The following is a 27,620-nucleotide window of genomic DNA, read 5'->3' as shown; positions in this document are numbered from 1 at the left end:
ACATAGAGAGGGATGTTATAGTAGGGTTGCAGTACATAAACCCCTCATTACAAAGATGAATGCACATTTGAGAGTTCAGTGGTGCAAAATTCAGAGTCTACAGAGATGTGGGAAGCAGTGATATAGTCAGAGGAGTCATCATCATCATATTCTGGACAAGTGGGTGAGAGCATGTATGGCGTACACCAAGAGAGCAGTACAGGTCTGAGTACTTGACGCCTGCAATCCGGGGATCTTCTGGCTCTGTTATACTGCGGGGGGCATTTTGCTGACATGATTTAGGTCCACTTGTCCCCTTAGAGAGAAGAGTTGCTGCAAATCAGTACAAAGTTGTTCTGAGTGATCACTTTTCTCCTATTATTAAACATTTCCATGCCGATGGGAGTGGTCTCTTCCAGGGTGATAATCCATAGGGCATAAGGGGTCACTGAATGGTTTGATGAATATGAAAATGATGTTAATCATGTGCTGTGGCCTTCACAGTCACCATATCTGAAACCTGTAGGAGAATTTAGGCTGAAAGTGTGCTCTCCATCATTACCACCAAAACACCAAATGAAGGAATACCTTTTTTTTAAGAATGGTGTTCATGCCTCCAGTAGGGTTCAGACACTTTTTCTGGTGGCCCAACACCTCATTAAGACACTTTATGTTGGTTTTATGTCTGTGTAAGCAGCACTTTCACATTTTAGTCATCAAAGGAGCTAATTTCAAATATTTCTTGGTAGTGTCAATACCAATGGAACATATCTTATAATGTGCACAAATATTTTGTATTTTAAATCTGAATCTGCAGGATAATAAAGTGTAGTGCAGTACAGCAGAATAATTATTGGCAGAAAGTGGGAATATTCAAGTACTTCAAAACTGAGAACATATTTGTCGTGGATAAAAGGCAAAGATGGCATTCAGCTTTTATAGTCAAATTTTTTTTATTTTTTCTATTAATTTGTATACTCCTTGTCTTTGTATTATACAGGTCATTCATACAGTTTATGATATAGTAAATAGTAATTACACACAAGAGGTGTGACAAGCATCAACCTGCCACACTCACAGACATGTATCGTGCGCACACAACATACACACTCTCTCTCTCTCTCTCATACTCACACACACACCCCTTACACTTAAACAAAAAAAAGATAAAAATGTAAAACTTTTTTTTTTAAACCACAAAACCCAAAGTTCTCATCCTCCATTGTCAACAGATTCACATCCTCTCAACACTTATTTTGAATATGACAATACTTATGTTTAAAGAAATTAAAAAACAAATAAAGAAACATAAAAACGCAGGAAGGCAACTAAAGAAAAGGGCATAGCAATTTTGAAGACAGAGCAGACTAATAAAGCCCCCAGCCCCCGGTCATCTCCACATCGCCATGGAGACAGAAGCACGAATGAGCTGCAATGCAGGTAGAAAAAACACTGGCTGACATCATGACAGTTTGTTGAGTTACTGATTCACTTCATCAGAGAGACGACTGAAGTCCAGCTTGACTTTGTGGAACCTTTCAGAGGCTTCGTATGTTACAATTCAGTCAGGTATGCAAATCAATATGAACCAGTATGTATTATTTATTATACTTGTAGTTGGAAGGGTGCAGGATTGAGGAAGGCAACACAAGCTAGTTAAAAAAGGGCACCCTGCAAGGTTTATGGCACAAATAACAGCACTGAGGGGGGCAGGTGCATAGTAGGGCCAAAACTGAACCAATCACAGATAACAGTGTTGTGATGAGTTGAAATAATCTAACAAACTCTGGAGGGTGTTGGCAATGAACACTTCTCTAAAACGGGCACCCTGTTTCCACTACGAGCATCAGAAAAGATCATAGCTGGAGTTACCTGTTATCAAATCATGCACCCAATACAGGTAAACTGTACCCAAATGTTCAAGTAAACCTACTTAACAGGAGCATGGTGCAGTGAAACAGTCCTGTAAATACATTTATCTCACAGTTAACTTGTCCATTAAACTGTTTTGACTGCTTGAGACTATTTGCCTTTTTCATGCACCTTGTAAGTGGGTAAAGTTGTGCCAGAAATCACATTAAACTAGAACACAAAGTTTTGAACAATGCAACAACTGTAAGCACATAAAGTTCCATTTTCTTATGAACAACAAAGAAACCTTTAGAGTGATAATCCTATCTGCCCTTGTTTGGATTGAAAATGCAGCCAAGATGAGAGTGATGGCGATATGTTTGCACACTAAACTGACGGTAAGGAGAATCTGCAGAGTAGTGTAGTACTGCGGGGAGGGACTCCTGCTGGAGGCAAAACAATAATTAAATCCACGTATAATGGAGCCACGTAAAACACTGGGCATCAGTAACTGCAGTAGTAGTTAGTCGTAGCTTTCTTTTTGCATTGAAACACACACTGACTCTCATTAATCTGTACAAACATGCAAATACACATTCAAACCCTTTGCATTCGCTCTTTTAGCTGTGATGCTCCCAAATCACAATCTCTCTCTCTCTTACATACACACACTATCTCACACATACACAAAAAGTTGTCATCATTCTTGGCCGTCCTCTGTACGCCATTTGAGGAAATCTTCCTTCCTGGCGTCTGGTTTGATCTGGTTCCGCATGCCACCGAGCAGATTGGAAGTTGCTTCAGAGGCCACTATTAAGGGTCGGACCACGGTGGGCGGGATCTGCCGCAGGACGCCGCCCACGGCACCAGGGAGACCCTTCTGTTCGTGGCCGCGGGATGCTACATCGCACAGGGTCTGAGCCGTATCAATCACTCCCTGTGAAGAAGACAGAGGTCCAGAGATATTTCAATCCGAGTATAACGAGGCATCAAGTGTTCTAGTACATTTATACACACTCAAGAGAAAAGGCTACTGAGAGAAATCATGATACGTTAGCAATGATTATTTGTTATCATCTATTCATCTGCTTGATACTTTTGTTGATTATTCAATAAATTGGTCAGCAACAGTTCAAATACATTCAGTTTTATATCCTATAAGACAAAGAAAAGCAGGAAATCTTCAGTTCACTCATGAGTGCATGAGTGAACTGAATGATATGTTTATTTCAGATGCTCCTTTCTTTGGACGAGAAGAATGAGGGACACACCTCTCTGACTGTGTCGTAAGCCTTGGCTACACCTTCCCGGAGGTCTGCAGGCTGGGCAGCTCTGCGGGGCCGGCTGGTGGGGGCCCGGCCCTCGGTGATGGCAAAACGATTCAGGGGCGGCGTTGGAGACAGGATATCGTACACTGTCTCTGCTGTGGCCTATAAGAAGCAAGGAGACACCGCCAAAGGTTCAGTTATTGATCTGAATCAACTATCTGATGAGTGGTATGTTATACAGATTGTCAATTCCTTTGAGTCATAAAATCAACTCGACATGTAAAGGGCAGTTTATCTCTGAAGTGTCTGAAGTACCTTCTGAAGATATAATTTATTCTATGCTTTAATTTAGCCCACTGGGGCTGCTGTATAACTTTAATTCACAGTCAGTCATCATGATTTGCACCAAAAATCGTTTAATGTTTGTGTACCTGGATCGCCTGTACCAGCCTGTTGCTGAGCTCCAGAGCAGCTGATGCTGTTGAGGTACCAAAGGATGCTGCCCCCCTCTGGAGACCTCGAATAATGCGTCCATCTTTCCTGTATTGCTCTATGGGCAGCCAGAACAGATCCCTCACTCCATGGACTGCAGAAATACACAGAAATGGAAAATGAAATGAGAGATGAAATGAAAATAAGGGAAGATGTAAATGTTATGCATCAACCCGAGCTGACAGTGTGTAGAGAGCGGTTTTAACTCACAAAGCTGGACAACAGAGTGCATGGGACCAACACCTCCCAGGATGCCCGGGAGCTGATTCTTCCTTATATCTGTCAGCCATTCTGTGACGGCGTACTGGATCACTTTGTCTACACCGAGGAGGCTACAAAGTGTGGCAGAAGAAAAACATAAGAAATTTACAACAATATAACTCTTTCGCAGACCACAGAAATGTATTTCAAGCAACTAATAACATTTTTGTGTCAGCAGAGAGGTGTGGATTTCTACCCGTGTCTGCAGCAGAGTCTCTTCAGCTTCAGCTCTGAACAATTTAACTGAGCCAGTCCAATCAGAATCCCTGCAAACGTTCCCTGTGAAACCAGAGCAGGATTACAAGTGTGTCCCTGGACAACCTACTCATCAAATACACACATTTCTTTATTATAAGCTTTCAGTCAGGTAACGTAACAGATGAGCTGTTTGCACGACCTCTCACCTGTTCAATGACGACATGTTTGCCATGATAGTCCAGCCAGATAGGCACTTCAGAGGTGAAACGAAACTCCCTAAAAAATCAGTATTATTAATGAATCATCATTAACACTCTCTCTGTTTTAAGCAATGTTATGATTTATGCTGAGATGTGCAAAGTTCAATAAATACGTCTTCATCCTGTTGAATTTGTGTTTACATACCGGAAGTAAATTGGCTGCTCAGAGGAGGAGGTGGAGCCAGCGGAGGAGGAGCTCTGCTCACTGTAGGTAGTTTCCACAGAGGCTGTGAGGTCAGGTCCCAGACTACCAGACGACTCCACCTCCTCAGACATCTTCTGGGAGGGGTCTGCCTTCACTGAGAAAGTATGGATGGAAAAATAAGCAGAAGATCATGAAGAGGAAAAATATAAAGCAACAAAAAGAACAATTCACAAACTGTAAATAAAACAGGCAGTAGCTAAATTCACAGGGAAAACACGTTGTGAATTAAGCCTGTTCTCAAATAATAAATGACCAGCCAAATATTAATGTGTTCATAATTAGCTTGAGTAATCACTTTAACTCCAATGAAAATTCATCCATCTGCAGTGATTAAAAACATCACTTATCCATAAAAATCAGCCTGGACTACAAAATTGATCTCATTTAATGTCTTGAATATGAAAAGTGCAGAGAAAAAAAAACATCAATGAACACAGCTCACCTTCAGCGGCAGGGTCCACAGGCATGTAAGGGTTAACATAGGAAGCTAGATTACTGAAAAAATCCTTCAGGAAGAACAGCGCATCCTGAGCAGCAGAGGGACAAACAAAGGCTGGTTAGATGTGGAGAGAATATAGGAGAAGCACAAACGACTGTCAAACAAAGCAGGCAGTGAAATCCAAGTTTTCCTGCAGATCTGAGAGATCTACTCAGCCAGTTTAAAGGCTCTTGTGCTCAGACTGAGTTACGATAAACAAGTCGACACTAGCGGTTAGAATTCTCAGTGATCGGAGGTACCTGGTCGATGTTAAGTCGTAGTGGCAGCAGGCTGATTCGGAGACAACACTCTGGACCACCGAGACCAGACTCTGGACACACCTGCAGGGCCTTCACTGTCAACTACAACAAGGCAAGACAGTCAATGTCATAGAATGGCAGCAGAAAATAATTCTCACTTGATCATTAAAGTAACGCAATCAAACCCAGGTGGGTCAATTTCTATTCTAACAAAAACCTCCAACATCTTTCTGCCATCTCACCATGTTGGAGTGGGCTCGGCGCGGCATGCTCTCACTGGTGTAGAGGTAGAGGAATTTGTTGATTTGTGAGGAGGCCAGTCGGTCTCGAACCTCCAGCTCCTGAACAATAAACACCTGCCTGGAGAGCGGCTGTTCGCCACCGGGACCCACACCGACCACAGCTGCCACTGACCCCTCCCCATCCTGTCCAGCCACCGCCCCTGGGTAAGTCTCATGCTGGAAGGACACCTGGGGAACAAAACATGAGGAATTTGTTGAAAAGAGCACTGTGTAAAATGTAGAGTACAAAGATATTTGATTGCATCTTTTGATGGATTTTTGGGGAAGTTTTTCCTCATCTGAACTGGGGGTCCAGGATTAGATAGAGGGTGTCAAAAGCTCCAGAACAGCTACTAAATGTACCTTGTGGTGAGATTGTTTTGTCAACCTCTTCTAGTCAGTTTCATCTCAGACCAGATCTCTCACACAAACACACAAACACACATACACACACACACCTTGGTGAGCTGGATCTCCATTAGCAGGCTGTGCTGGCGGCCGCTGCCTCCAGCCCAGCGCCAGGAGTTCTGTGGACGAGAGGAAGTGACGGAGCGGGACGGCGAGCCACGCACACCAGCAGGGACTGAGCGACCCCTGGAGGAAAGAGAAGAGAGAGAAGTTATGAAAGCAACAGAAAAAAAAGAACAGATGCAAGCATGTGTATAAATGATATTACATGATAAATACTTTCTCTGTGGGTTGACTACTGGTGAGTGTGTGTGTGTGTTACCTGTTTGCATGTTGTGCGTGTATGGACAAGGGCTTGCCACCAAAGTCTTTGCCCCCATATAGATGCCAGACCACAGAGATCTCCCGCAGCACCACCCTGCTCTGGGGCACTGGGAAGCGGCTCGGGGCACGGAGCAAGTCTGAGCTGCCTCTCGGCCTTGAGAAGTGGCTGTCCTTCACCCGGATGGGACCCTGAGCCAGAACTGTCACCACGGGCTCTCCATCTCTGGGCTGTGGTGGAGGATACGGATCATTTAGTAACAAATCTCATGTGTGGACATTTTTTGAAGCAGTAAGATGATTTTTCTACAGGAGTTGTGCTGAGGGTGAAGAGATAATTTATAAGAAAGACAGAACAGGAGCATAAAAGCAATGAGACTCACAGGGATGCCCATGCCAGGAGCCTCCAGGATACAAAAGTCGTCATTGTCGGTGGAGCCCTCAGACCCGTCCTCTGACATCATATCTGCCTGTGCCTCTGTTGCTGTGGCAACCAGACCGTCAAGGTCAGAGTCGTCCCCCTGCAGCACAGGGGGGCTGCGTTTGGAGGCTTCACCGGGGAACAGGTAGACAGAGACAGGCGAGCCTCTCGGCATGGAGGGCGAACCTAAACAAATGCAGAGAATCCAGCGTCTGTTAGCAACAAATGCAAAGACGTGTGGAGTAGACGAGCTGGTGCTGTGGTCACTCAACCTATCTTCAACAGTGAACATCTCCTGAGGATTTAATTAATTAAATCCAAATTAAATGTAAATTATAAATACACCAGCGTCTGGGCTGTTTCATGTTTATTCACCTGATGAGATGTAAAGTATAAAAAAAAAGAAACGAACTCCGCTTTACCTTGGTCTAAACCGTCATCTCGCTGGCTCCTCTCTGTGTCAATTAAGGCATCAGCCAGATCATACTGGTTGATCTCAGCAGTTTCAGCTGGAGGGCAGGGCAGAATAGACGCAGGACTCTCTGATAGCTAATAACACACAATATCACACAGAAGTTAAAACAATTTAATTTCTTCATATTGTAATTATACAACAGCTACTTCTGTCTTCTGTCTGTTGAATGTCTGTTCATCCTGGATGGGCGCTCTTATTTCGGTTGTTCTTCTGAGGTTTCTATGTTTTGTTACATTAAGGTTAAGTTTTTCCTCATCTAAAAGTTCTATGAATAGAGGATGTCGTTAAGCCCTCTGCGATAAATTTGTAATTTATCTTTATATAAACAAATTAACTTCACACACTCAAATAGCACACAACTCTAAGTCTTATCCATCTATTAATTGTCCAATGAATACACAAGCCTCACCGGTAGTTTCTGGCCAGCGATTTCTGTGGGTGAGGTGTGTCGTGGCGGTGGGTGCAGGTCACCCTGGGAGACCAGGTACTGCAGCAGATTGACCAGAGCGGCGCAGGAATCAGCACATGTGTGGAGGTGAACCACATTGTTGGAGCAACGAAGCTCAAACAGAGGCTGAGACTGGAGAGCAAAGAGAGTTAAGATTACAGCCTGACCAAATACTGACATCAATATTTAATAATATATACACTGTGGTGCACTGTGACCACCATATGTAGTGAGTGGGGCATTTTACAGTTGAAAAAATAAACATGCATGAATAAAAATATACATATATTATACATTAACATAAACGACTGAGATCCGCATCCATTTCCATGATAAAGATGAGTCAAAAATATGTTGATTTTCCACCATTTAAAATTCACTGAGAAGTAATTCATACACTAACATACTGTACTTCATAAGTAAGTTTCCAATTCTCAAATAAGCAAAAACCAGCCGTCAGTTGCTGTCACCGGTCTGTCGAGTAACATGATAATAATCATCAGTGCCGTCAGCACAGAGCTGGTGTGTCTGTCCCATCAAATACACAATATCTAATATTTTTTAAAGAATCAAAAAATAGGTTTGAATAACAACATAACAGTGTGTACAGAAGATGAATTGTGTACATAAAGACGTTAAGACGATAAAAATACACCTGATTGCTATGAACACCTACCAAGAAAAATAAATACAGTAAATGCCTCAAAGTGAGGCCTCGTACATACAAATGGACCTACAGACATGTCTGCATTGTTACATAACAGACTTTAAACTGCATCACTGTTAAGGGACGACAACATGTTGACTGTTGCCTTGTCAGTTTAGATTTCATGTCCAACTGAAAAATGACCCTACTCTTCAACTGCAAGTCTATTATTATGGTGAAACCTCATTATGGTAAAACAAATATTTATAAACACGGGGCCACGCTTGTTAGTGGTTTTTGAAGGAAACGGAACAAAATTATAATGTTTTGTTTACATTCACATTTTTTGCGGCAGTTGTTATTTTGCTGCAGCGGTTCATGGAAAACGGGGAAGTAAAAAGATGATGCACACTCACCAGCTTGCCCGTATTGCTGCCTTTCCATGTGGTGATGGCGAGCTCCAGCAGATCAATGTCCAGAACACAAACATAGTCTGTGGGGCACAAAGAAATGAATATTAACTCATTTATATCTATTAATGACACAAAAAATATTAAGTATTTTCTACGCCTCACCTCTCCTCAGGTCCACAGTGTCAGTCTCACATTTGTCGGAGAGGTAGAGAGCTGAGTCATCCAGGATGAATCTGACAGCAACATGAGAAAATATTGACTGCACTGATTTTCATAGTGTGTTTTCTTTCACTTCACTCTTTAACATTCAGTTAGTTAGTGACCTGTACCTGAGGTGGAAGGTGGCCGTGTCTACAATAATGTTACTGGACAGAGAGAAAGACTCTACTGTGAACAAGACCCTCAGCGGCAGATAGAGAGGTCTGAAAGACAGAAACAGAGATGGTGAGGGTAAGAAACGTATGGACGTTATTATTTTATCGCAATTTTAAAAAACAATCTTTGTGTACAAACCTGTAGTCGACGGCACAGGTAGCGAGGTGTGTGTGGAGGACAGTGATGACTGCAGGTGCTGTGTATCCCAGAATAGGGTCGTCAATGACATCCAAGAAGTCAACCAGCTGTGAAAACAAACAGACTGAGTTGAAGGAGATACAAGAAGCGAGTGTGGACGACAAGTGTGGTTTGTGCTTTCCCCACAAACTCAACTATACCAACCTATATTTAAAACACTATCAGTTACACCCACTTTAGGACCATCTTGTCATTAATCATATCAATCGTTCTGGTCAGAGTTCACTGAAAGATTTTGTCTGTTATTTGTATTTTATGATGCTTTAGCAAATTATTTACATTCTAGGTTTTCACTCTTTACCTCTATTAAGTAAAAAAGGTCATCTACATGGATTGACTTGAGTAAAGCATAAGTAAAATTGACTTTGTTTTTGTTGTCATTTGTAAGAGACATAAAGCTAGAAAACATAACAAATTGCAACTACTCTAAAATGTAACACTAGTTACAGATCAGCTTGGCTACAGAACCGTATATCTATATACGTAAATATAAGTTATATATAAATGAAGTATTGTTCTGTAGCTATTGTATGGTATGCATTTATCCATGTTATCTTTGGGAGCAAGAAAAGCACAAACGTTGCTTTTCAGGCCTGGATGGTGATTTAGTGTGCGTTGTGGGCATTTTGAGGGAGAGTAGACAAAAACAGCCGTCAGTGAGATGTGACCTGTCATCTGTGTCCTGCCTCTCTAGATTCCTCTTTAATCCATAACGTTTTCTTGATGGGAAAAATTCTAAGACGCTATTCACCTGTTATGTATAATCAGTGTCCAAGTTTTTTTGTCGTCAAATGTATTTGACCTATTTTTCACTTTCCCTAAATGTGCTGCATCTACATCAGTGATTTCCATTTTCAAAATACCTTCAAGACCTACCAAAGAATTAGCAGGTTTATGTGATTAGAGAGGACAATCAAGAATCGTATATTTTACTTAAATTATAATATAAAGAATTTATAAGCATCTATATGACTCCTGCAAAATACTCCAATACTACTTTACTCTCCATTGCTACTGGAGAAATGGGTATCCTGTGTCTTGTACTCTACATTCTCCACATTCACATATTTCTATTTCTGCGTGAATGTGGTATGTCAAAAATGTCGGTCTAGACGGAGACCGACCTTTTTGACTCTGAGAGACTGAAAAAATCTTTAAATCAGGCATCTTTCTCAAAGATAGCTGAGAATTGTTCTGTTGTTTCCCCCCACTGAAACACAAATATTTAATGTCAATTTTTTTAAAGTAGGCAAGTGATGCATGAAATAAGAAAAACACCCTGAAATGCCTTGAAATTCAATTATAATAATAACGATAAATGCAAGGTATATTGCCAATACTTGTTTTTAAGTGTTTTAAGAGGGCTTCTTCTGTTCATGCACTTTTTAACAACAAACTTATGAAGACAGGAAAACGTGTTCCTTTTACCTTCCTTGTACTGATCATCTCACCTGCTCATGCCAGCTGTGATTGGTCTGCGTCATGTAATGTCTCATAGTGGCACCCTGAAGTCGAAGCGCAACAAGGAATTCCTACAAAGAGAAAACAACAAAAAAATGTCCAACATTGTCCAACACTGTTTTGTTCTTGCTCAAGCTGTAAAATGATGTGCATGAGGGGGGCATACCTTCACACTCCTCTGAGGGTCCAGAGTGATTTTAATGGCTGTGGACAACATCTGTTGCTCTCCCTCCCTGCCGCTCACACTGCTGACTCCCACCTCTGTGGGGTAAATGGTAGGGTCCAAGTGCTTTGGGGCAGTGAAGACGGGCATCTCCAACCGCTGTGGGATGGGGGTGTCTTTCACCACCGCTGTAGAGGTGTGGGAGGAAAGAAATTGTTCTCAATGATGTAAAACATGTAAATGAAATGTACTACTATACTAATTAAGTTGTAATAAAATGTTAGCAAATAACAGAATGATGTACACCTCGATGGTAGAGCTCCACTCGTCTGCTCTCCAGACACAAGAAACTGAGATTGGGGTCATTCTGGTGCTGCGCCACACTGAATATCTTTCCACCTTCCAGGTCAAGCACAATTTCTCCATGACTCTGGTCCTCCTGAAGTAATTAAATGTAATGAAAACGTTTAAAAAGGCACAAATTACTTGATATAGGTTTAAAGATATTTTTGGCTACACAAATATTAAAGATCTGGTGCAGTTAAGCTTATGAGTCCATGTGAAATTCAGTATATTCTAATATTGTGGTTAGCAGCCATCTGGCTCACCTTCTTGTCTGTCCTGGCTTGGAGGCGACCTTTGTTGATAAGGACAGTGAGGGAGAGGAGGCTGAGGTTGTGGTTGGTGTGAGAGGCTGATTTAGCCCTTCCAGCTGGTTCATTGGCCAAGTAGAACTGAGGCTCGTCCTCCTCGGAGTCAGAGTCTAGACACAAGGAAACACACTTCAGCCGTCATTCATGTCCACATCCTGATGGAGAAAAGGGCATCTCCAAAATACAACACCTGCTTTATTGTTTCGGCAAGTTACTTTTTAGTTTTGGCTCAAATAACAAAGAAAAAATCTAAATTTGGTTTGAGTCTCTCCATCAAAACTGCAGTACATCTCACCAAGTCTGAAGGCTGACTTGCAGAGCTGGAACTCGTCCTGGTGATGGCGGAAGTGGTCAGGGCTGTGGGCCGAGGGGGGAGGAGGAGGAGGTGGCTCCCACATCAAGAGGTCATTATTGATTCTTTGGAGGAGATTGGGTACAGTGTTACTTATGATGCAGAGGATCAAAAACAACAACAGGACAGGTTATCTTGTAATACTCGACCTGGCTCTGTGCTCATCTATGAGTCAACTTGGAGCACAATGCAATCTTGTAGGGTGAAAAAATAAATATATTCTTTTTGTACGTAAGTTTTATGTACATTTTCCAACTTTTTTGAGGATACCTTGATTATTTAAGCGTAGATGATCACACTCACAGTCCTCCAGCTGTACTGACATACCTGTTGTAGATGCTCTGGAAGGCCTGTTTGCTGGGCAAAAGGATGTAGGCCAGTGGCAGGCTAATGTCCACGGCGCATTGACACTGAGCGACACACTGAGCCTGGAACTGACGCATCTCTTCTGGGTCAGCTGGGATCACCATCTAAACCAGGGAGGAGGACTAAGTCAGGCTGATAAGATAAAACAGCTGACTATTTTGTATGTGTGCGCGCAAATGTCATCATACCTCCTCAGTCTCAAACATGGTGCGGTTGGAGGAAAATGGAGAGCTGGTTTTGTCTTGGAGTTCACAGTGACTTTCAAAGAAAGCGGCACCCAGGTCTCTGACGAGGTCCAGGCTAATCCCGCCCAGACCTGCTGACGGGCCCTGAGTCTCGCCACCACGCACACGCACTGATATCCTGTTCAGAGAAGGATGATGACCGATCAATTTTGGAGAGTTCATTAATTGATTAATACTGAGTTCACTTGATTTTGATTTGATGAGCAAGAATGATGCAATATCAGCTACTTTGTCTAAGACGGGCTGATTTCAGTACTACAGCATGTTATGAAACACCAACATAAGTTTGTGTGAATTATTATCTGCTCTATATCATCATGATCATCAGCACTAACCTGGGCAGAGAGTCGCGGTTCTTCTTCACTCTGATGCAGGGGAAAGAGCCTCCCTCCCAGCCCTCGTATGACCCTGTTGAGACAAAACACATCAGTTCCCTAACTGCGTTTCACATTTTAAAATATCTGCTTTAACAACAAATATCCAGACTGACTGCAACTCATAGCTTTAAATTGTGAGTTTTGATCTAAATATCAGCAGGACGACTATATTCAACAGCAAAATAGGACTGTGATTATTTTCATCATCAATCAAGCTGCTAGTTATTTCTATCTATCAGTTTACTATCAAGAATGACACAGAAAAACATCCAATTCTCACATTTGAGAAGCTGGAACAAGCAAATATTTGGTATTTTTGCTTTAATTGATTATCCAAATCTTTGCTGATAAATTTTTCTGTGGATCAACTCATTGATTAAATGACCCATCATTGCAGCTCAACAGCAAAGTTCGCTAGGCCTACTGTCAGGCGTACATAGATATGTAGCTACATCATTGTAAAATTACAGAAACCATAAAATCTCCAGTGCATCATTTAAAACTTCCACCATCTCTCGGAGGTAACAGCTACTCATAAATAATGAGTAATTATTGTAATAATTAACAAAGTAGGGGTGTAGTGTAGCTCTGTCTGCACAGAGCCTACATGTACACCATCTGATGATGAAATTTACATCACATGGACATGTACTCGCAGATGCATAAAGTATCATTTCGACTTAAGGAACGGAAAGTCTTGGATGAAACGATCATAGTTAAATAGTTAAACTATTGGATATTATGTAACTGTTTTATTGTTTGTTCCTAATGAATGAATGATCAGTTAAAACTAAAAAATGAGTGGTGTTGTGTATTCTCTCACCATGCACGTCGGTGAAGGAGGCCTCCAGCAGCTGGGTGAGGCAGGGAGCTGACAGCTGTCCCAAGGCAGGCTGCTCGCTCTGCAGATCTGGTGCTTCTTGGTGCTTCAGCTCCAGCTCCGTCAGCTCCAGCACCAGTGTCTCCTGCCGTACTGTCCTCACAGTAGGAGGCTTTCGCAAAGGTAGGGGCCGCAAGTCTGGTATGGGGAAACGAAGCCTGAGGACAGCATGAGGGGAGAGGAGGGAGAAGGAGGACCATAGCTCACTGCTCTGGGTCTGAGAGATGGGAGGAAAGAAATAAGAATAATTAAGTATTTATTCATCAAAAGAAAGCTGGCTGAATGTGAATTTTAGGAGCTGATTCAGTCAAAGAGTCACAGACATTTGTGGTGAGAGTTGGCCACTGAGAGGGTTTACTGGAGATGTCTGAAGTGCTTATTTACTTTCATCCCTGTCAATTACGTTCATGTTTGTGTCAGAACAAATATTACATCAGACATGACATGATAAACCTTTGTTTATCTCAGGTTTCACACTGAGTTACTGATGTAAACAACCAGGACACTGCACAACCAGACTGGAGTACTTCCATAAGCCAAAATAAAATTATGTTTCATTTTTTTTTATCCTTTTCTGTTCAGATATGAGCAGCCAAGATACAAAACCAAAGCTGGCCAATTCCTTTATTATTAACCATTAGGGGTATGACGAGATCTCGTGCCAGACTAAAACGTGACGAGAGGAGGAGAGAGGGGCAGGGGGAGGTTGACCTCAGGTCTCTACACTGAAAGCCTGAGGTAGGAGGAGCAGGGGGAATCTAGCACAAAAAGTAAAATGAGTCACACTACTAAATTATAACACAATTTGTAAGTATGTTGTATTTATGTGATATAGGATTTGTGCAATTTACTTTTATTTGTGTTTTTTTTATTAGCAATATGTTATAATTTGTGATAATTGGATTTATATATAAGAATTGTTTCTACTCTTTATAATTACTTTTTGGTATTAGTGATTGTATCTAACTTTGCATTTATGGTTGTTATTTCCATAAATGCCAAAATGATCTATCTATAAAATGTCTATCTATATGGGGAAAGCTTTTACAGAAAGTAGAACTGAAGTGATTCATTACAAGATGATTAGTTAAAAATTTTCAAAATGCAGATGCAGTATTTGCATTTTGTGAATTTTAAATAAAAGAACAGTCATATATTTCCTCATTGACGTTTTCTTAAAAATATAGTTAAAATCTCATCTCGTCTCGATCTCGTGAACCTAATATCGTGTCTCATCTCGTGAGCTGCGTGTATCGTCACAGGCCTATTAACCATTTATTAAATTCTCAAGTCCTGTCACAATTTTATAGCACATAACAGTTTCTATGTGTTTCTTGACTGCAAATACTGCCCTCAAAATTCAATGTCATGAAACACAAATTGTTCATTCTTGGGGAGAGCGGGGTAGCTCAGTTTGGTTACAAGGCTCCCTTTGAATTATTCAATTATTATTATTATTATTATTATTACTCATTACAACGTGCCCTCATTTCTGGTCATACATCATAGGTCATAGGATTACTCATGCATTACTCATGCTATGACTAAACAGGTACAATGAAACATGCTGGTTTCGTTTTCAACTGATAGCGTCACCACATTTCTTCTCTACACTCTGTTTTCTGGCTTGTGTTTTAATTGTGTTAATGGTCTGTTTTTTCATGCAATTAGCTTCTCTATGATGGAATAAAATGTATATGTGTATCAACCTGCATGGGTCCAGGTCCGGTTGTCTGTCGGGGACAGTAGCTGAAGGCCTTGCTCAGGTTCCCCATTCGACTGAGGATGTCCAGGTCCAGCTCGGCGCTCAGTTCTGCCAGCTCCACTTGCACGACACTGTCCCGCCGCACCACCCGCTGTTTTCCCTGCAAGAACACACAAACATGCTTGAAGATTTTTCATGATGATATCCTGTTACATTCTTAATGCAATAAAAATAAATAAATGAATAAAATAAATTGTTGATAGTTTAGTTAGTTAATCTCCCATCAGTCCTCCGAGCCCTCCTTCAAACACAGGTCTTTGTCACAGCTTTATGATAGTGTTGTAACAGTAAACTACTCTACTACAACAAAAATCAAACAAACATTGCTTGCTCAGCACACTTTGTACAGTAAAATGGAACGTGCTTTAAAAAAAGTGAAATTAAAACTAAAAAAACATCTTCAATTTGAGATAAACTTAAACTTCTCCCCTTAATCAGGCAGACATGCAGTCTGTGTGTGTTTGCTTATGTATAAAGTCATACCTTTCGCAGGTGTTTTTCAGTGAGGCTGTAGTGTACTTGGGCACATGGTCTGGCTGCAGCTCCAATAGTGAACAGACCAGCTTTCTGGAATTGGAGCAACTAGAAAAGAAAGAGACAAAAAGAGAAACAAAGTGTACTCTAATATCTTCCTTATGAGCTTAGTAAGAGAACAACAAACTACTTTCAGACAACTGGTAAATACATGACAACGATATCACTGAATCTGACATTTTCAATTCTGATTTGGGTCACATTCACTTGTGGTTTGAAATCCACTGAATATTTGTTTTGTGACAACATATCTTCCTTTCAACAATCATTTCACATATCACAATTCATTTGATTGTGTTTAATGTCACTCCAACCTGACATTCATCTTGACTTCTTGCTGGTAATCAAACATATATCATGTTAGTTCTAGTAGGAAAGAAAAATAAGGACAGAGCTGTCCTTAACCCTAACCCTAACCCTAACCCAGCTCTGTGGCTTAACCATTTACTGTATATAAATATGAAGCCATGACAGCTGCTCAAAAGTGAAGAAGTATAGGTCATAAGTTCCATCCCCCCCACGTTAGCAGATGGAACATGAGCCAAACTAAAAATTCAAACTACACGTCAAATAAATTGTTCACAAAGATGGCTTCTGCCATTTTAGGTCATTCTTATCATCTTGATGTTTGAAGTACTAATTTTTCTGATTAGTTTGTTTTTAATGAGCTATTTATTGATATAAAAGGGGGTGTGATGTAATGATTGAGAGCTGTAACAGCAGCTCTCAAACTTCCATCAGGCAGGGAGACAGCTGAGGAGGTGTCATTCCACCACCTGGGTCCAAATGACGTCACACAAACAAGATGGCAGCTTCCAGAAAGGAGATATCTTGGCTTCACTTCTGCATGGTGGCAGGAAGAAGAGCTGTGTCGTCACTATTTGTTTTCAGTTAATGTGACAGGTGTGTTCAATGGAGGTGAGATGTCAGGCCTTATGATGATCACCTGAGACGTCATGTTGTTGTTAATGTTTTGCACTGTAATCAATATTAGTGACACTCGCAGTGTGAATGAAGCCACACAGTGAGCAATGACTTGTTTGTACCTCGCAGTATTGAGGCTTGCTGTCCTCCCAGAGGCACTCTAACAGTTCCAGTCTGCTGAAGGAAAGGTCAGAGGTCACCGCCCGACTGTGACGCCTCCCGCTCCGCATCTCGCAAGCAACCTGCACTGCTGCTCCTGTCAGTCTGGGAGAGAGGATGAAAGGAGAAAGAAAATTTACACTTTTACCTCGGAGACATCTTCATTAATACAGATTATTTAGAATTATCCAACTCTATTATCATTTCTTCACTGAGCAACTGAATTTTGTCACTTGTGAGTGAAACATCCACTTTCTTTATATTTATAATGATTTTCTTTACACAAGTTCAAAATAAGTATCCTCAAATCTACAACTGCTGAGCTAAAAGGAAATTAGACGCAACCATAAAATTAGACTCAAGCATGAAAACGTGTGTGTTTTTCTACCTGAGATGGGAGTGCGGACAAGCCTTGGCGAAGCCGCCTCTCAGGTGGTTGAAGTCTCTCTCACTGAACATGCTGTCTTTAAAGAAAGCGAGCTCCCGGAAGAACACCTGAGACACCTGAGCCAATGATGAGGCTCCCTCAGCTTTAGTGGGTGGGTCCTCCTGCAGTAGAGTTAGGGTGAGCCCGCCTAGTGTCACACGCAGTAGAGCGTCAGGCTTCATCTGTTCTGCCTGGCCGCTGTGTGATCGTCCTACAAACAGTACATCATGAGAGTTCAGAGTCATTTGGGAAAATACTGAAACATAAATAATGACGATTAAGTGAACAGGTGTGTTAAATGATGACATGCAGGTTGGTAATGAAGATTTGCAACATTTTCACATTTCTCATAAAAGAGAACAATGTTCAGTACTTGCAGATTTCTTCATAGTGATGTACAAACTGTTTGCTCAGCACTACTGGGATTTTACCTCTGGTACGACCGCTGGACTGCGGTAGACTGGACAAACAGCCCGCTACAGGATATCTCCTGGGACAGTTCATCATGCCCTGGGAGGGAAAACAAACTGGAAATTACCTATCGAAGCACTTGTGATTTGATAAGGACATCTGGAAGTTCTGTGCTGTGGTTCTTTTGAGAGCAGTGGTGACCTAAAGATTAGAGGATTGAGCTTGTGACCAGAAGGGCGACAGTTCAGTCCCCAGACCTAAACCCCAACTGCTCCAGTGGAGCTGCTCAGTGGCCAGCAGATCAGATGGTGGTTATACTGGCATAAATAATGGTTTAAAAAGGACAGAAACTGCATACATTTTCTTTTGCTACACACATTTTGCCAACACATGCACTTGGCCTTTGATTCTAAAATCAAACAAAAAAATCAAACATAAAAAGTGGCAAAGTAAATAAATAAGAAATTAGCACTGCAAGTAGTAAAACAATTCCCGATATTACCAATAGAAGATGCCACTATTGACAATGAATTAAAAATCAAAGCTTACTTTGCTATTGGGCTCTATACACAACAAAAAGGACATCTACTAAATGCTTAAACTGTAAAAACACACCCACACTGTACCTGTGCAGATAGCGCTGCAGGCTGTGTGAAGCTGGCTATACTGTGTGTAGAAGACTCCATATCGCTGTCTGACAGCTCGCTGCCAGAGCGCACAGATGTCACGCTACTGTTCATCCCAGCAGGACCCATGGAGTAAAACATATCTGCAGGGACACAGTTACCCAAACACACAAATAACAAATAAGTTGAGTGTTAAGACAGATAAGTTAAAAATGATAATGTGCACAAACACATTATGGAACTTTACAGCAAGGTAAGGAGCAGCAGGTGCCTTTAAAGGATTTTTTCCACTCCTCTGTTTCAGCACTAAAAGCAACACAATCACAGCTCCAGATAGAACAGACAAAATCCAAAGCTGAGTCTTCCTGAGTCCAGGCACCTTATATGTGTGAGATAAATCAGGTTGTGTTTGCTACATTTTGACTTAGAGGAGAAAAAAAAATTATTTCAACACTAAGGGATGAAAGTCAGTCTTTCAGTTCATTCATCATTTTGGAAGAAGCTCACTGAGGCGCTGGGATGAAAATAAACTAAATACCTTTTTGAACATGCCTACTGAACTTCTCATGTGTTTCATACAGACAGATTATAAGTGGACCCTTGCTGTCCAAATGTACCTCCGTTCTCCAAGCCCGTGATGTAGGGTTCCAACTCTGAATCAGAGTCCCAGTCCTTGTCTCTGGGACTGGAGCCCAGCTGCTTGCTGAGGTCCTCCTCAATCATACGCAGGTCATCTGAGTCCAAAGGACGGCTGTGTATCCCCCCACACTTAGTCTCTGTCTCTGGGGGAGAGGCGAAAGGACAGAGATGAATTTACCGGTGTGTGACCTTACATTGATGAGGCATTTACAGATCTCAGAGTGACCTTCCCTCTCTTGCTCCTCACTACAGAGGAAACAGTACAGACTTACTGTCTGTGTCAAAGTGTATGGAGAATGGTTCACTTGCTATTGATCTCAAAGTAGACAGGACATTTTAAAAGCAATTTTATTTGTGAACAGTAAAAGTGTATAAAAAGCTCATGTCATGACTTTCATTTATTTACAACAGGCCTTGCTATGACTTGACTGTTTTTTGCCATCGACCACCTTAAGCTGGCCAGATCATTATTTTTTAAATCACAGAAGCTCCTATCATCTTGTGTCATGCCATAACCACCACGATACATTAAGCATAACCTTTAATGCCAATAAAATCCAATTATCTGAGAGGTAATTGCAATCTCAGATTTCTCAGAATTATGATTAAAGGGTAAAGTGTGGTCCAAAACACACTGGGATCTAGAGTGTTTTCAAATGAGAAGTTGAACTTGGATTGTCCAGGATTGGTTTGTGCCCAATCTATCACAGTGGCTGTTTTACTGTACCAGTGTCTATGCAGAGAGCTGCCAGCAGGTCTGTCAGATGAGTTATCTGATCTGGAGACAGCAGCATGTGGACACAGCCCACCTTCCCATCCAACTCCAACTGAAAAACAGGATATTACAAATCAATATAAGAGAACCCTAACCCATAATCTATTAGTACACATAATAGAGCCCACACACACACACACACACACACACACACACACACACACACACACACACACACACACACACACACACACACACACACACACACACACACACACACACACACACACACACACACACACCTTTGGTCCTGGCAGCATGTCGTTCTGCTTGATCTTGACAGTGGTCTCAATGAAACCAGAGCAACTTCCTATGAGCAGTGGCTGAGATGGAGGACAGGGAGGAACAGCCTGGGGCTTCACCTCTTTTTCCTCCTCCTCCTCCTCCTCTTCCTCGCCATCTTCCTTCTCCTCCTCTCCTTCACTAGCCATGGCGGAATCTGGCCGTTCCTCCTCAGGAGGGCTCTAAGAAATCAAAACAGCTCTTTGAGCATTTCTAATTTTCAATCTACATAACCTAAAAGACTTTTGCCTGCTTCCCCTGTTGTTGTGCTGATGTTTCCACAGTCAGCTCATATTATGGCACATTTCCTTTTTCACATAAGAGTTTTACTTTCATTTATTTGTGCATAAAAACAAATTCTTTTAAAGAGCAAAAAGATCCAGACCAGTGTGCTCCTCCAACTTTACTAATTAAGAAAAGTATGTATTCTGGGTAAAATGTCAAATAAACTTGCATTTAACTTAACAAAGTTATAAATTGGCTACTACTTGAAGACTTTCTATTACCCATTCCATTAGTTTAGAAAGAAATTGCTTATTCTCGTGACACTTCAATAAATCTTTGAATAAGTAAATTAAATGTGTAAATAGATCACAAATGTGTGAAAGAAACAAATTCAGACACATGCAAGTAAATAAAGGAGAAACAAAAACGTGTGTCCATAATCAACCAGTCCATCACCTGTGGTGTGCCAGTGCTGTCGTAGAATAGCTGAACCATGCTCAGCTGGAGGATCTTGTGCAAGAAGGCGGGCGGCTGGTGGATGTCGACAGGCACGGCAGTCTGGCTGGCTGGGTCCCGCACCGCCTCGTCAAAGTACTCCAGCCTGGAGCAGATCATAAATAAAAGATGTAGATATTAAGAACTAGAATGAAGAAAAGGTGCAGTTTCTCTAACACAGTCAGGAAGACATCATACCCGTTTTGCTGCTAGAAGGCCCCTGAGGACCAACAGCAGGTTGATGAAGGAAATTATGTAACTGTATGAAAATGAACGTACATGACAATACATACTGATGTTATAAATGTCAACATGTAGCACATAAAATATGTCAGTGTCACCCACTAGTGACCAGACACTACCACCGTATCTGTGATCACTGGGCCTTAAGGTCACTGACCCTCGATGCACACAGCCATCCTGAGAAACATTGTCAATATACCAGGAAAACAAAAAGGGTGCAACAGTGTAACAGTAACGCATATTTTAAAATGGCAGAAGAGTCATGAAACATGTGGGATATAAACACAGGAAACTAACAATGGTGACCTGGTGATGATCAAGTGAATGACAAGTTGGGAATGTGTAAACCATCTCAGCTACCAGTCAAATTGCAAATTTAGCTTTAATGGACAGGTTCACTTCAGGTGCCCAAATCAACACTGGCACTTGTCCTTTTTCCTGCAATGTTTCCTCCTGTTCATACTGACTACTAAGGGATCCCCTCATGCTGTACTTAGAATGTAAGCCATGGGGGCCAAAATCAACAGTCATCCTTCTTCACAAAAATGTACTTTAAGGACCAGTATGCAGTATTTAGTGGGATCTAGTGGCGAGATTGCAGATTGCAACTGCCTGAATATCCCTCCCCTCACCCTCAACTTTCAAGTGTAGGAGACCATACGGTGGCCGTGAAACTTGCAAATAAACATGAAAGGTCCCCTCCAGTGTTAGGTTTGTCTGTTCTGGGCTACTGTAAAATATGGTGGCGCAAGATCGCGGATTCTGTGGAAGAGGACCTGCTCCCTAAGTAGATATAAAGGGCTCATTCTAAGGTAATGAAAACATAACGATATATTCATTTTCAGATGATTATACACTAATTAAAACATAGTAAGGTATATTATTTTCCATTTCTGCCACGTCTGTTCTGCTATATGCCACTAAATTCTACACACTGCCACATTAAAATTTTAACTGAAGCCATAACAAAGCTTCAGCTGTCCAAATTAGTCAAATCATGAGAATATCGTTCAACACTACAGTCTTTTTACAATCAAAGGGAATTTGATGCTAAAAAGTGGCAGACAGCTGTTTTGTATGACAAACTCAGACTGCTGAAGATTCAGGCAAGCCTTATTAAAACATTTTAATGTATTCTTGCACCACACGAGGAAAAGCCCATTTTAATTGTCAGTATGAACAGGAGAAACGATTACAGTAGGAAAGTCTGTTTCAGTGTTCATATGGACACCTGACTGTTGTTTTAAGACTTTAAAATTGTCTGAGGATAGTCAACATGTTTGTTTAACAAGTCAGCAAACAATGTTGAAGTAATCAAGAAAAATATTTGCCTACAATAAATTGCATGATTGTATAAGACATGATTATTATTAATTTATCTATAGTCATACACATAGTTGATCATCTGGCTGATTACAGCAACTTCACCGACTCCCCTGACATCCCATACTGTCATACGTTGAGGTGGACCGCCTCATCAATACTGATCCTGTTTAAAATGAGCTTCAACCAAAGCTGTCTGACAATACAAAGCCAAGGAGTTCATAACTGTGCAGGGAACTCGTTTCCTTATCTGCTGACACTAAATGAGCCGAGAAAAGATGAAATCAAATTCTTAACTACCATTTTGCTTCCTCTTTCCCCTGACTGTAAAATAAATGCTATTGTGGGAGTGTTACATTATTACTGATCACAGGCAGACACTTTTTTAATGTTTGCTGGTGTGAGTGATAAAAAGTAAAATACAGCAACAGACAACAGGAGCTGTGGGTATAAAACTGGAGACAGAAACAAGCGCCATCAAGGGCTGCAGGGTCCTTTATGACCATGGCTTTATGACCATGGCCCATTTATAATAGCACTTGTTCACACGTGTACTTTGACAAATGAGTTCCACATAACTGTGTTATCCTGTTGTTGCAACTGCAAAATGAGCACACACTTTGGCGTTCGACAAATACAATTTGCAGTGTCAGTTTATAGACAGGAAATGTAAAAATAATTGAAATCATTGTAGAATTTAACAATTCATTTTTCTAGATCACGTTTTGATTTCAACTATAGCTAGCAAGCTGTTAAGAGTCAGGGTTAAAGCCTTTTTAAGTTAAAATTGCCATGAACAATGAGCTGTTGTTCTGTGCAGGCCTGAAAAGACACAGAACTGATCAAATAAACGAACAGAAACAAAAGAAACAAAACAGTGATTCCTACAGTTCAGTTTTGTAGAATAAACCAAATATAAGCTGACTGCTATCATATTTCAAGTGAAGAATAATTAATTAAAAAGGTCAATCCAGGAAGGATTTTTCGAAAAATATAGCAACGCCAAATGAGCTGTAAAATTGACATTTTAAGCAGCATTTAAATGTCCTGTGAGTTACTTTCTATTAGCAAAACATTTACACAACTAATGAGCTTGTTTAGCATTTCAAAATATGTGAAAAATAATGTCATAACAATGTATTAAAAAAGATGTAACTGTAGGATCAAACTGAATACAGCAAACAACAACATGAAGAAAAGACTGATGCTATTTTTGTTTTCTGCATCACATTTTCTTTAGGTGCACCCTGACAGGATGCTGCAACCTACCGTTTGATGTGCACCTCTAAGGCAACGCCTGTTTCCAGGTCCAGGGGCTGGTGCTCGATGCGGACAATAGTATCTAGGAAGGTGACTTTAATACGACGAAGGACTGCAAACAGAGACAGGAAATTCAGGCTGGTTTTCCATTTGAGAAATATCCCCACTATTACTCTTAGAGTAAACATTATTACTACGTACAACTGTGATGGTCACCTGCTGCCACTGTCACCTGTATATAACGAGGACTGACGTAGCTTTAACTCACCCGTCTCAATGGTTTGTGCAAACATCTCAAGCCCCTCCAGCGGGGCAGGCGGCTCCTCGGACGCCTCTGGGGGGTCCTTCAAGCACTCCTGAGCCAGCTGCATACTGGAGGTCATGCTTGATGACCAGCCCTGGGAGTCCCAACCCCCACCTGAGTGCAAACAAAATTTATTTACATCAGAGCTACTGTGAAGATTATTTATGACTAAAGAAAGATGATGAATAATCATAAAATATCAGCTATGTGCAATTTTCTTTCTCTATTTTGACAGAGACTTAGGTTGGGTCTGAAGTCACTCCCTCATTTACTCAATCATTATTCCCTTCATTATAAGAATGCACCGATGTCAATATTGGATATTGGTCTGATACTGACTCAAACAGCTGGATCAGGTATCGGTGACAATGGGCAGCAATATCGATAAGACTATTTACCACAAGCAATGTTTTAGTCAAGTCTGATGTTGCCTTACATATAAAAGAATGATCTGATATTAGCTGACATCCAGAGACCAGCTATCTGTATCAGGACTGAAAAAGTCAGATTGGTGCCTCCCTACTGCATAATGGTTTATACTGAATGGTACATTGAAATTTCTGACACTTAATAATCGTCATTTTGCATTATCACTGACAGGTGCGCTGCTCTGCGTCTTGAATTTTTGCATCTATAAATATGTGACATATTGTGCTTTGGGTTAGTGGGATAGCTGTTGACAGCACTTTTTTGTTTTTAACTAAAAACTCAAACTAACACTGTATATTCAATAGAGATATTTCAGACACAATGCTAGTGTAAGCATTAAGGTGAATTTCTCAGAGTGTTATATGAAAAAATGAGAGATTAAGATTTCACACATGTGGGTGCACCTCCTGAGCTTTCTGTAGACCATTGCTGTGGCTTACAGAGCACCTGGAGGACTCTAAAGACAATAAACTCTGTCTGGATTGTTGGAGTCCTCCATTGTGCAAATAAGTTAATTCACAACCTGACATACATTTTATTCTATGTCTGCAGATCAACATCAGCTCTATATCAGTAACGATGTGAACGTGTACACTTCAAACTGTACAGCAACATGAAAACTGATTCAGCCTTTGCTCGATCTGTGGATGACTGCTGTGTTCTTAGTTGACTTAACATTTTTAAAGTGAACTTACTGGTCCGATACTTGGGTCGACATGTTATCTGGAGACCAGAAACTTCTAAGGTGCAGTGATCGGTCAACAGAGCTTGCCAGGGGATGGTCACTGCTATGGTGCTCACAAAGCCATCCACTATCTCCAGAGGAGCCCCGAGAGACTCCAGAAGCTCATTAACAGCCTGGATTTAAGAAGAAGAGGAAGTGAGTCAGGAGTGACAAAGAAAGGGAGAATAATTGGTTTCACATTAGAGTAGACTTGGAAGACAAAGCATTGAGAACATAGTGGATGAAATACGTCTATGCAGAATGTTTAGACACTGGAGACAGACACATCTGATCTAGTGCTGGTGGTAATGTGCTTCCCTTAAGTGCATTTCCTCGAAGAAATGCGAGCTAGGCTGAGACATGACGTTGGAAACTGTTATTGAACTCGAGTGCAGTTGCGAAACAGTCAAGGGTGCATGAGCCCGACACAAACACACGATGACTGCTGCTGCACTTGAGGTGGTGGTAGCAGAAAGTTGACAGTCAGCTTCTTTGCTCCCTTCTGTTTCTTCCAAAAACTCACCCACACATCGAGGTTGATTTCCTTGATGACACCGCTGCCATTGTACAGGTCCAAGCCCAGCTGGTCCAGGCTCAGTCGCTCCTGCAGAAAGTGACCGAGGTAGTGTTGTAAGAGGTACCGACAGGCCCGCTTCTTGATTGAGCCTGACCAAGGGAAAAGCCAGCGAGACATAGGGCCAGAGAGAGAGGGGAGAGGGAGCGAAGTGGCTGAGGAGGAGAACGAGTGCGAGTACAGTCCTCTAGCAACTGCATAACAGACTAACACAAAGTGTGCAGAAACAAGGAATGAGCCACTGCTAGCTACAGGGGGCTAAGGAAAGGGGAAAACCGTAACTCTACTTCTTCCCTAAAGCTCAGAAATCCTTTGTCAGGACCGATGCGAGTCCCACACTACTTGACGAGACGTTACTCCAACCGTCGGTAGCTGTCTCGGCTCATATTTTCGTTTAGTTTATGTCGGATTGGAGCGACAGGTCCCGTTCGTGCGTATCTCTTGTTTCAGGGTTGTTTATTGTTATCATACGCCAACTGATGGTATGGTGTAGACGTAAGTGCGTAACGTGTCATCGCGGCGAGGCGCAGAGCCCGGAAGACTAAACTGTGACGCAATTCAGGTGCCATCTTTGTAAGGTCTACAGATTATCTGCGGCAACCATGAAACTAACACGATGGTGAAAGTACATTAATCAAAGTACTTTATTAAAAGATCCCCCCAGACATGGTTTAAGATGTATATTAAGTACTCTACTGTTTAATTTGTATCTGATACGGTTTTTCCACAGAAAAGTTACATTATCAAGATTGATATATAAAACAGATTCAATTCTTTCTTAATTCAGTCAAACTTCAACGTTAATCTGTTTAACATAAATTATGTAGGCAGTAATAATAAAGCTATACTTTAGGTTCATAAACTATAAGTATACTCAAGCATAGTGCAGCTACTAATAAAGGTTTAGGCCATACATGGATGGGTTAATAATTAGTTGCTTAACTTGCTTTAGTAAATCAATCTATATTCTTACCATATATTTAGCTTTTTATGACTGTAAATAATATATCAGAAATATCATATTCATACTTTGAATTACCTAGTTCCTTCTGGACACATACTTTCTACATTGCAATAGCTAAAACCACCACCACTTTAAATGCTTTTGTAATATGGACTTCTACTAGAGCTGCAATAATTATTTGATTAATTAATTAGTTGCCTACTATTAAACTAATCAATTATTTTAATAATTTGAGTCCAAATTCTCTCCAGCTCTCTTTCCAGCTTCACAAATTGTTAATATTTATTCGTTTCTTTGATCCTCTGTGAGTAAACTAAATATCTCCAGATTGTGGATAGTTGGTTGCCATTTTCATATTTTATGTACCGAGTAAGTAATCCATTAATTGAGAAAATAATCAACAGATCATGGGTGATGGGGCCTTTTCCTCTGCAGCCCCGAGGCTGTGGAACACCCTCCCTGACCACCTGAGGGCCCCACAGACTGCAGATGTGTTTAAAAGAGACCTAAAAACATACCTCTTTGCTAAGTATCCTTTATATGTTCTCTTTTAACCTTTTCTTTTTCTTTTATTTTCTGCTCTGCAGCACTTTGAGATTGTTGAAATGTGAAGTGCAATACAAATGAAATGTATTATTATTATTATTATTAATGAAAATAGTTGTCAGTTGTAGCTGGAACTCTAACGCTACATTGAAAGCCATCTCATTACAAAGCAAGCAATCTGTGATGTAACTGTCAGTTATAGGCTACAACTTTTACTGTGTGGCTGTCACATATTCCCCTATTTAGTTCCTTTGGA

General features: G+C 41.1%; 1 protein-coding gene across 1 annotated transcript; it reads right to left on the bottom strand.

The window, feature by feature from the left end:
* Nucleotides 1-921: 921 nt before the first annotated feature.
* atg2a (autophagy related 2A) lies at nucleotides 922-26,318 on the bottom strand. The gene is made up of 42 exons (XM_053323232.1): nucleotides 25,804-26,318; nucleotides 25,252-25,414; nucleotides 24,092-24,241; nucleotides 23,833-23,935; nucleotides 20,959-21,103; nucleotides 20,238-20,459; nucleotides 19,948-20,047; nucleotides 19,199-19,363; nucleotides 18,582-18,724; nucleotides 17,976-18,054; nucleotides 17,506-17,755; nucleotides 17,081-17,222; nucleotides 15,984-16,082; nucleotides 15,445-15,600; nucleotides 13,679-13,952; nucleotides 12,814-12,886; nucleotides 12,422-12,596; nucleotides 12,195-12,337; nucleotides 11,811-11,932; nucleotides 11,471-11,625; nucleotides 11,169-11,301; nucleotides 10,866-11,050; nucleotides 10,690-10,770; nucleotides 9,179-9,285; nucleotides 8,995-9,087; nucleotides 8,828-8,898; nucleotides 8,669-8,745; nucleotides 7,568-7,738; nucleotides 7,106-7,232; nucleotides 6,646-6,869; nucleotides 6,264-6,493; nucleotides 5,992-6,127; nucleotides 5,495-5,722; nucleotides 5,253-5,354; nucleotides 4,957-5,041; nucleotides 4,455-4,608; nucleotides 4,256-4,325; nucleotides 4,048-4,130; nucleotides 3,801-3,922; nucleotides 3,530-3,684; nucleotides 3,102-3,260; nucleotides 922-2,767 (listed from the first exon to the last, which is right to left on the bottom strand). The coding sequence occupies exons 1-42, from the start codon at nucleotides 25,972-25,974 to the stop codon at nucleotides 2,531-2,533; spliced, it is 6,060 nt and encodes a 2,019-aa protein (XP_053179207.1). The 5' UTR covers nucleotides 25,975-26,318; the 3' UTR covers nucleotides 922-2,530.
* Between the last annotated feature and the right edge of the window lie 1,302 nt (nucleotides 26,319-27,620).

This window comes from Scomber japonicus, chromosome 8 (genome assembly GCF_027409825.1).
Source record: "Scomber japonicus isolate fScoJap1 chromosome 8, fScoJap1.pri, whole genome shotgun sequence".
NCBI lineage: Eukaryota > Metazoa > Chordata > Actinopteri > Scombriformes > Scombridae > Scomber > Scomber japonicus.
This window is presented reverse-complemented; position numbering and strand designations above follow the sequence as displayed.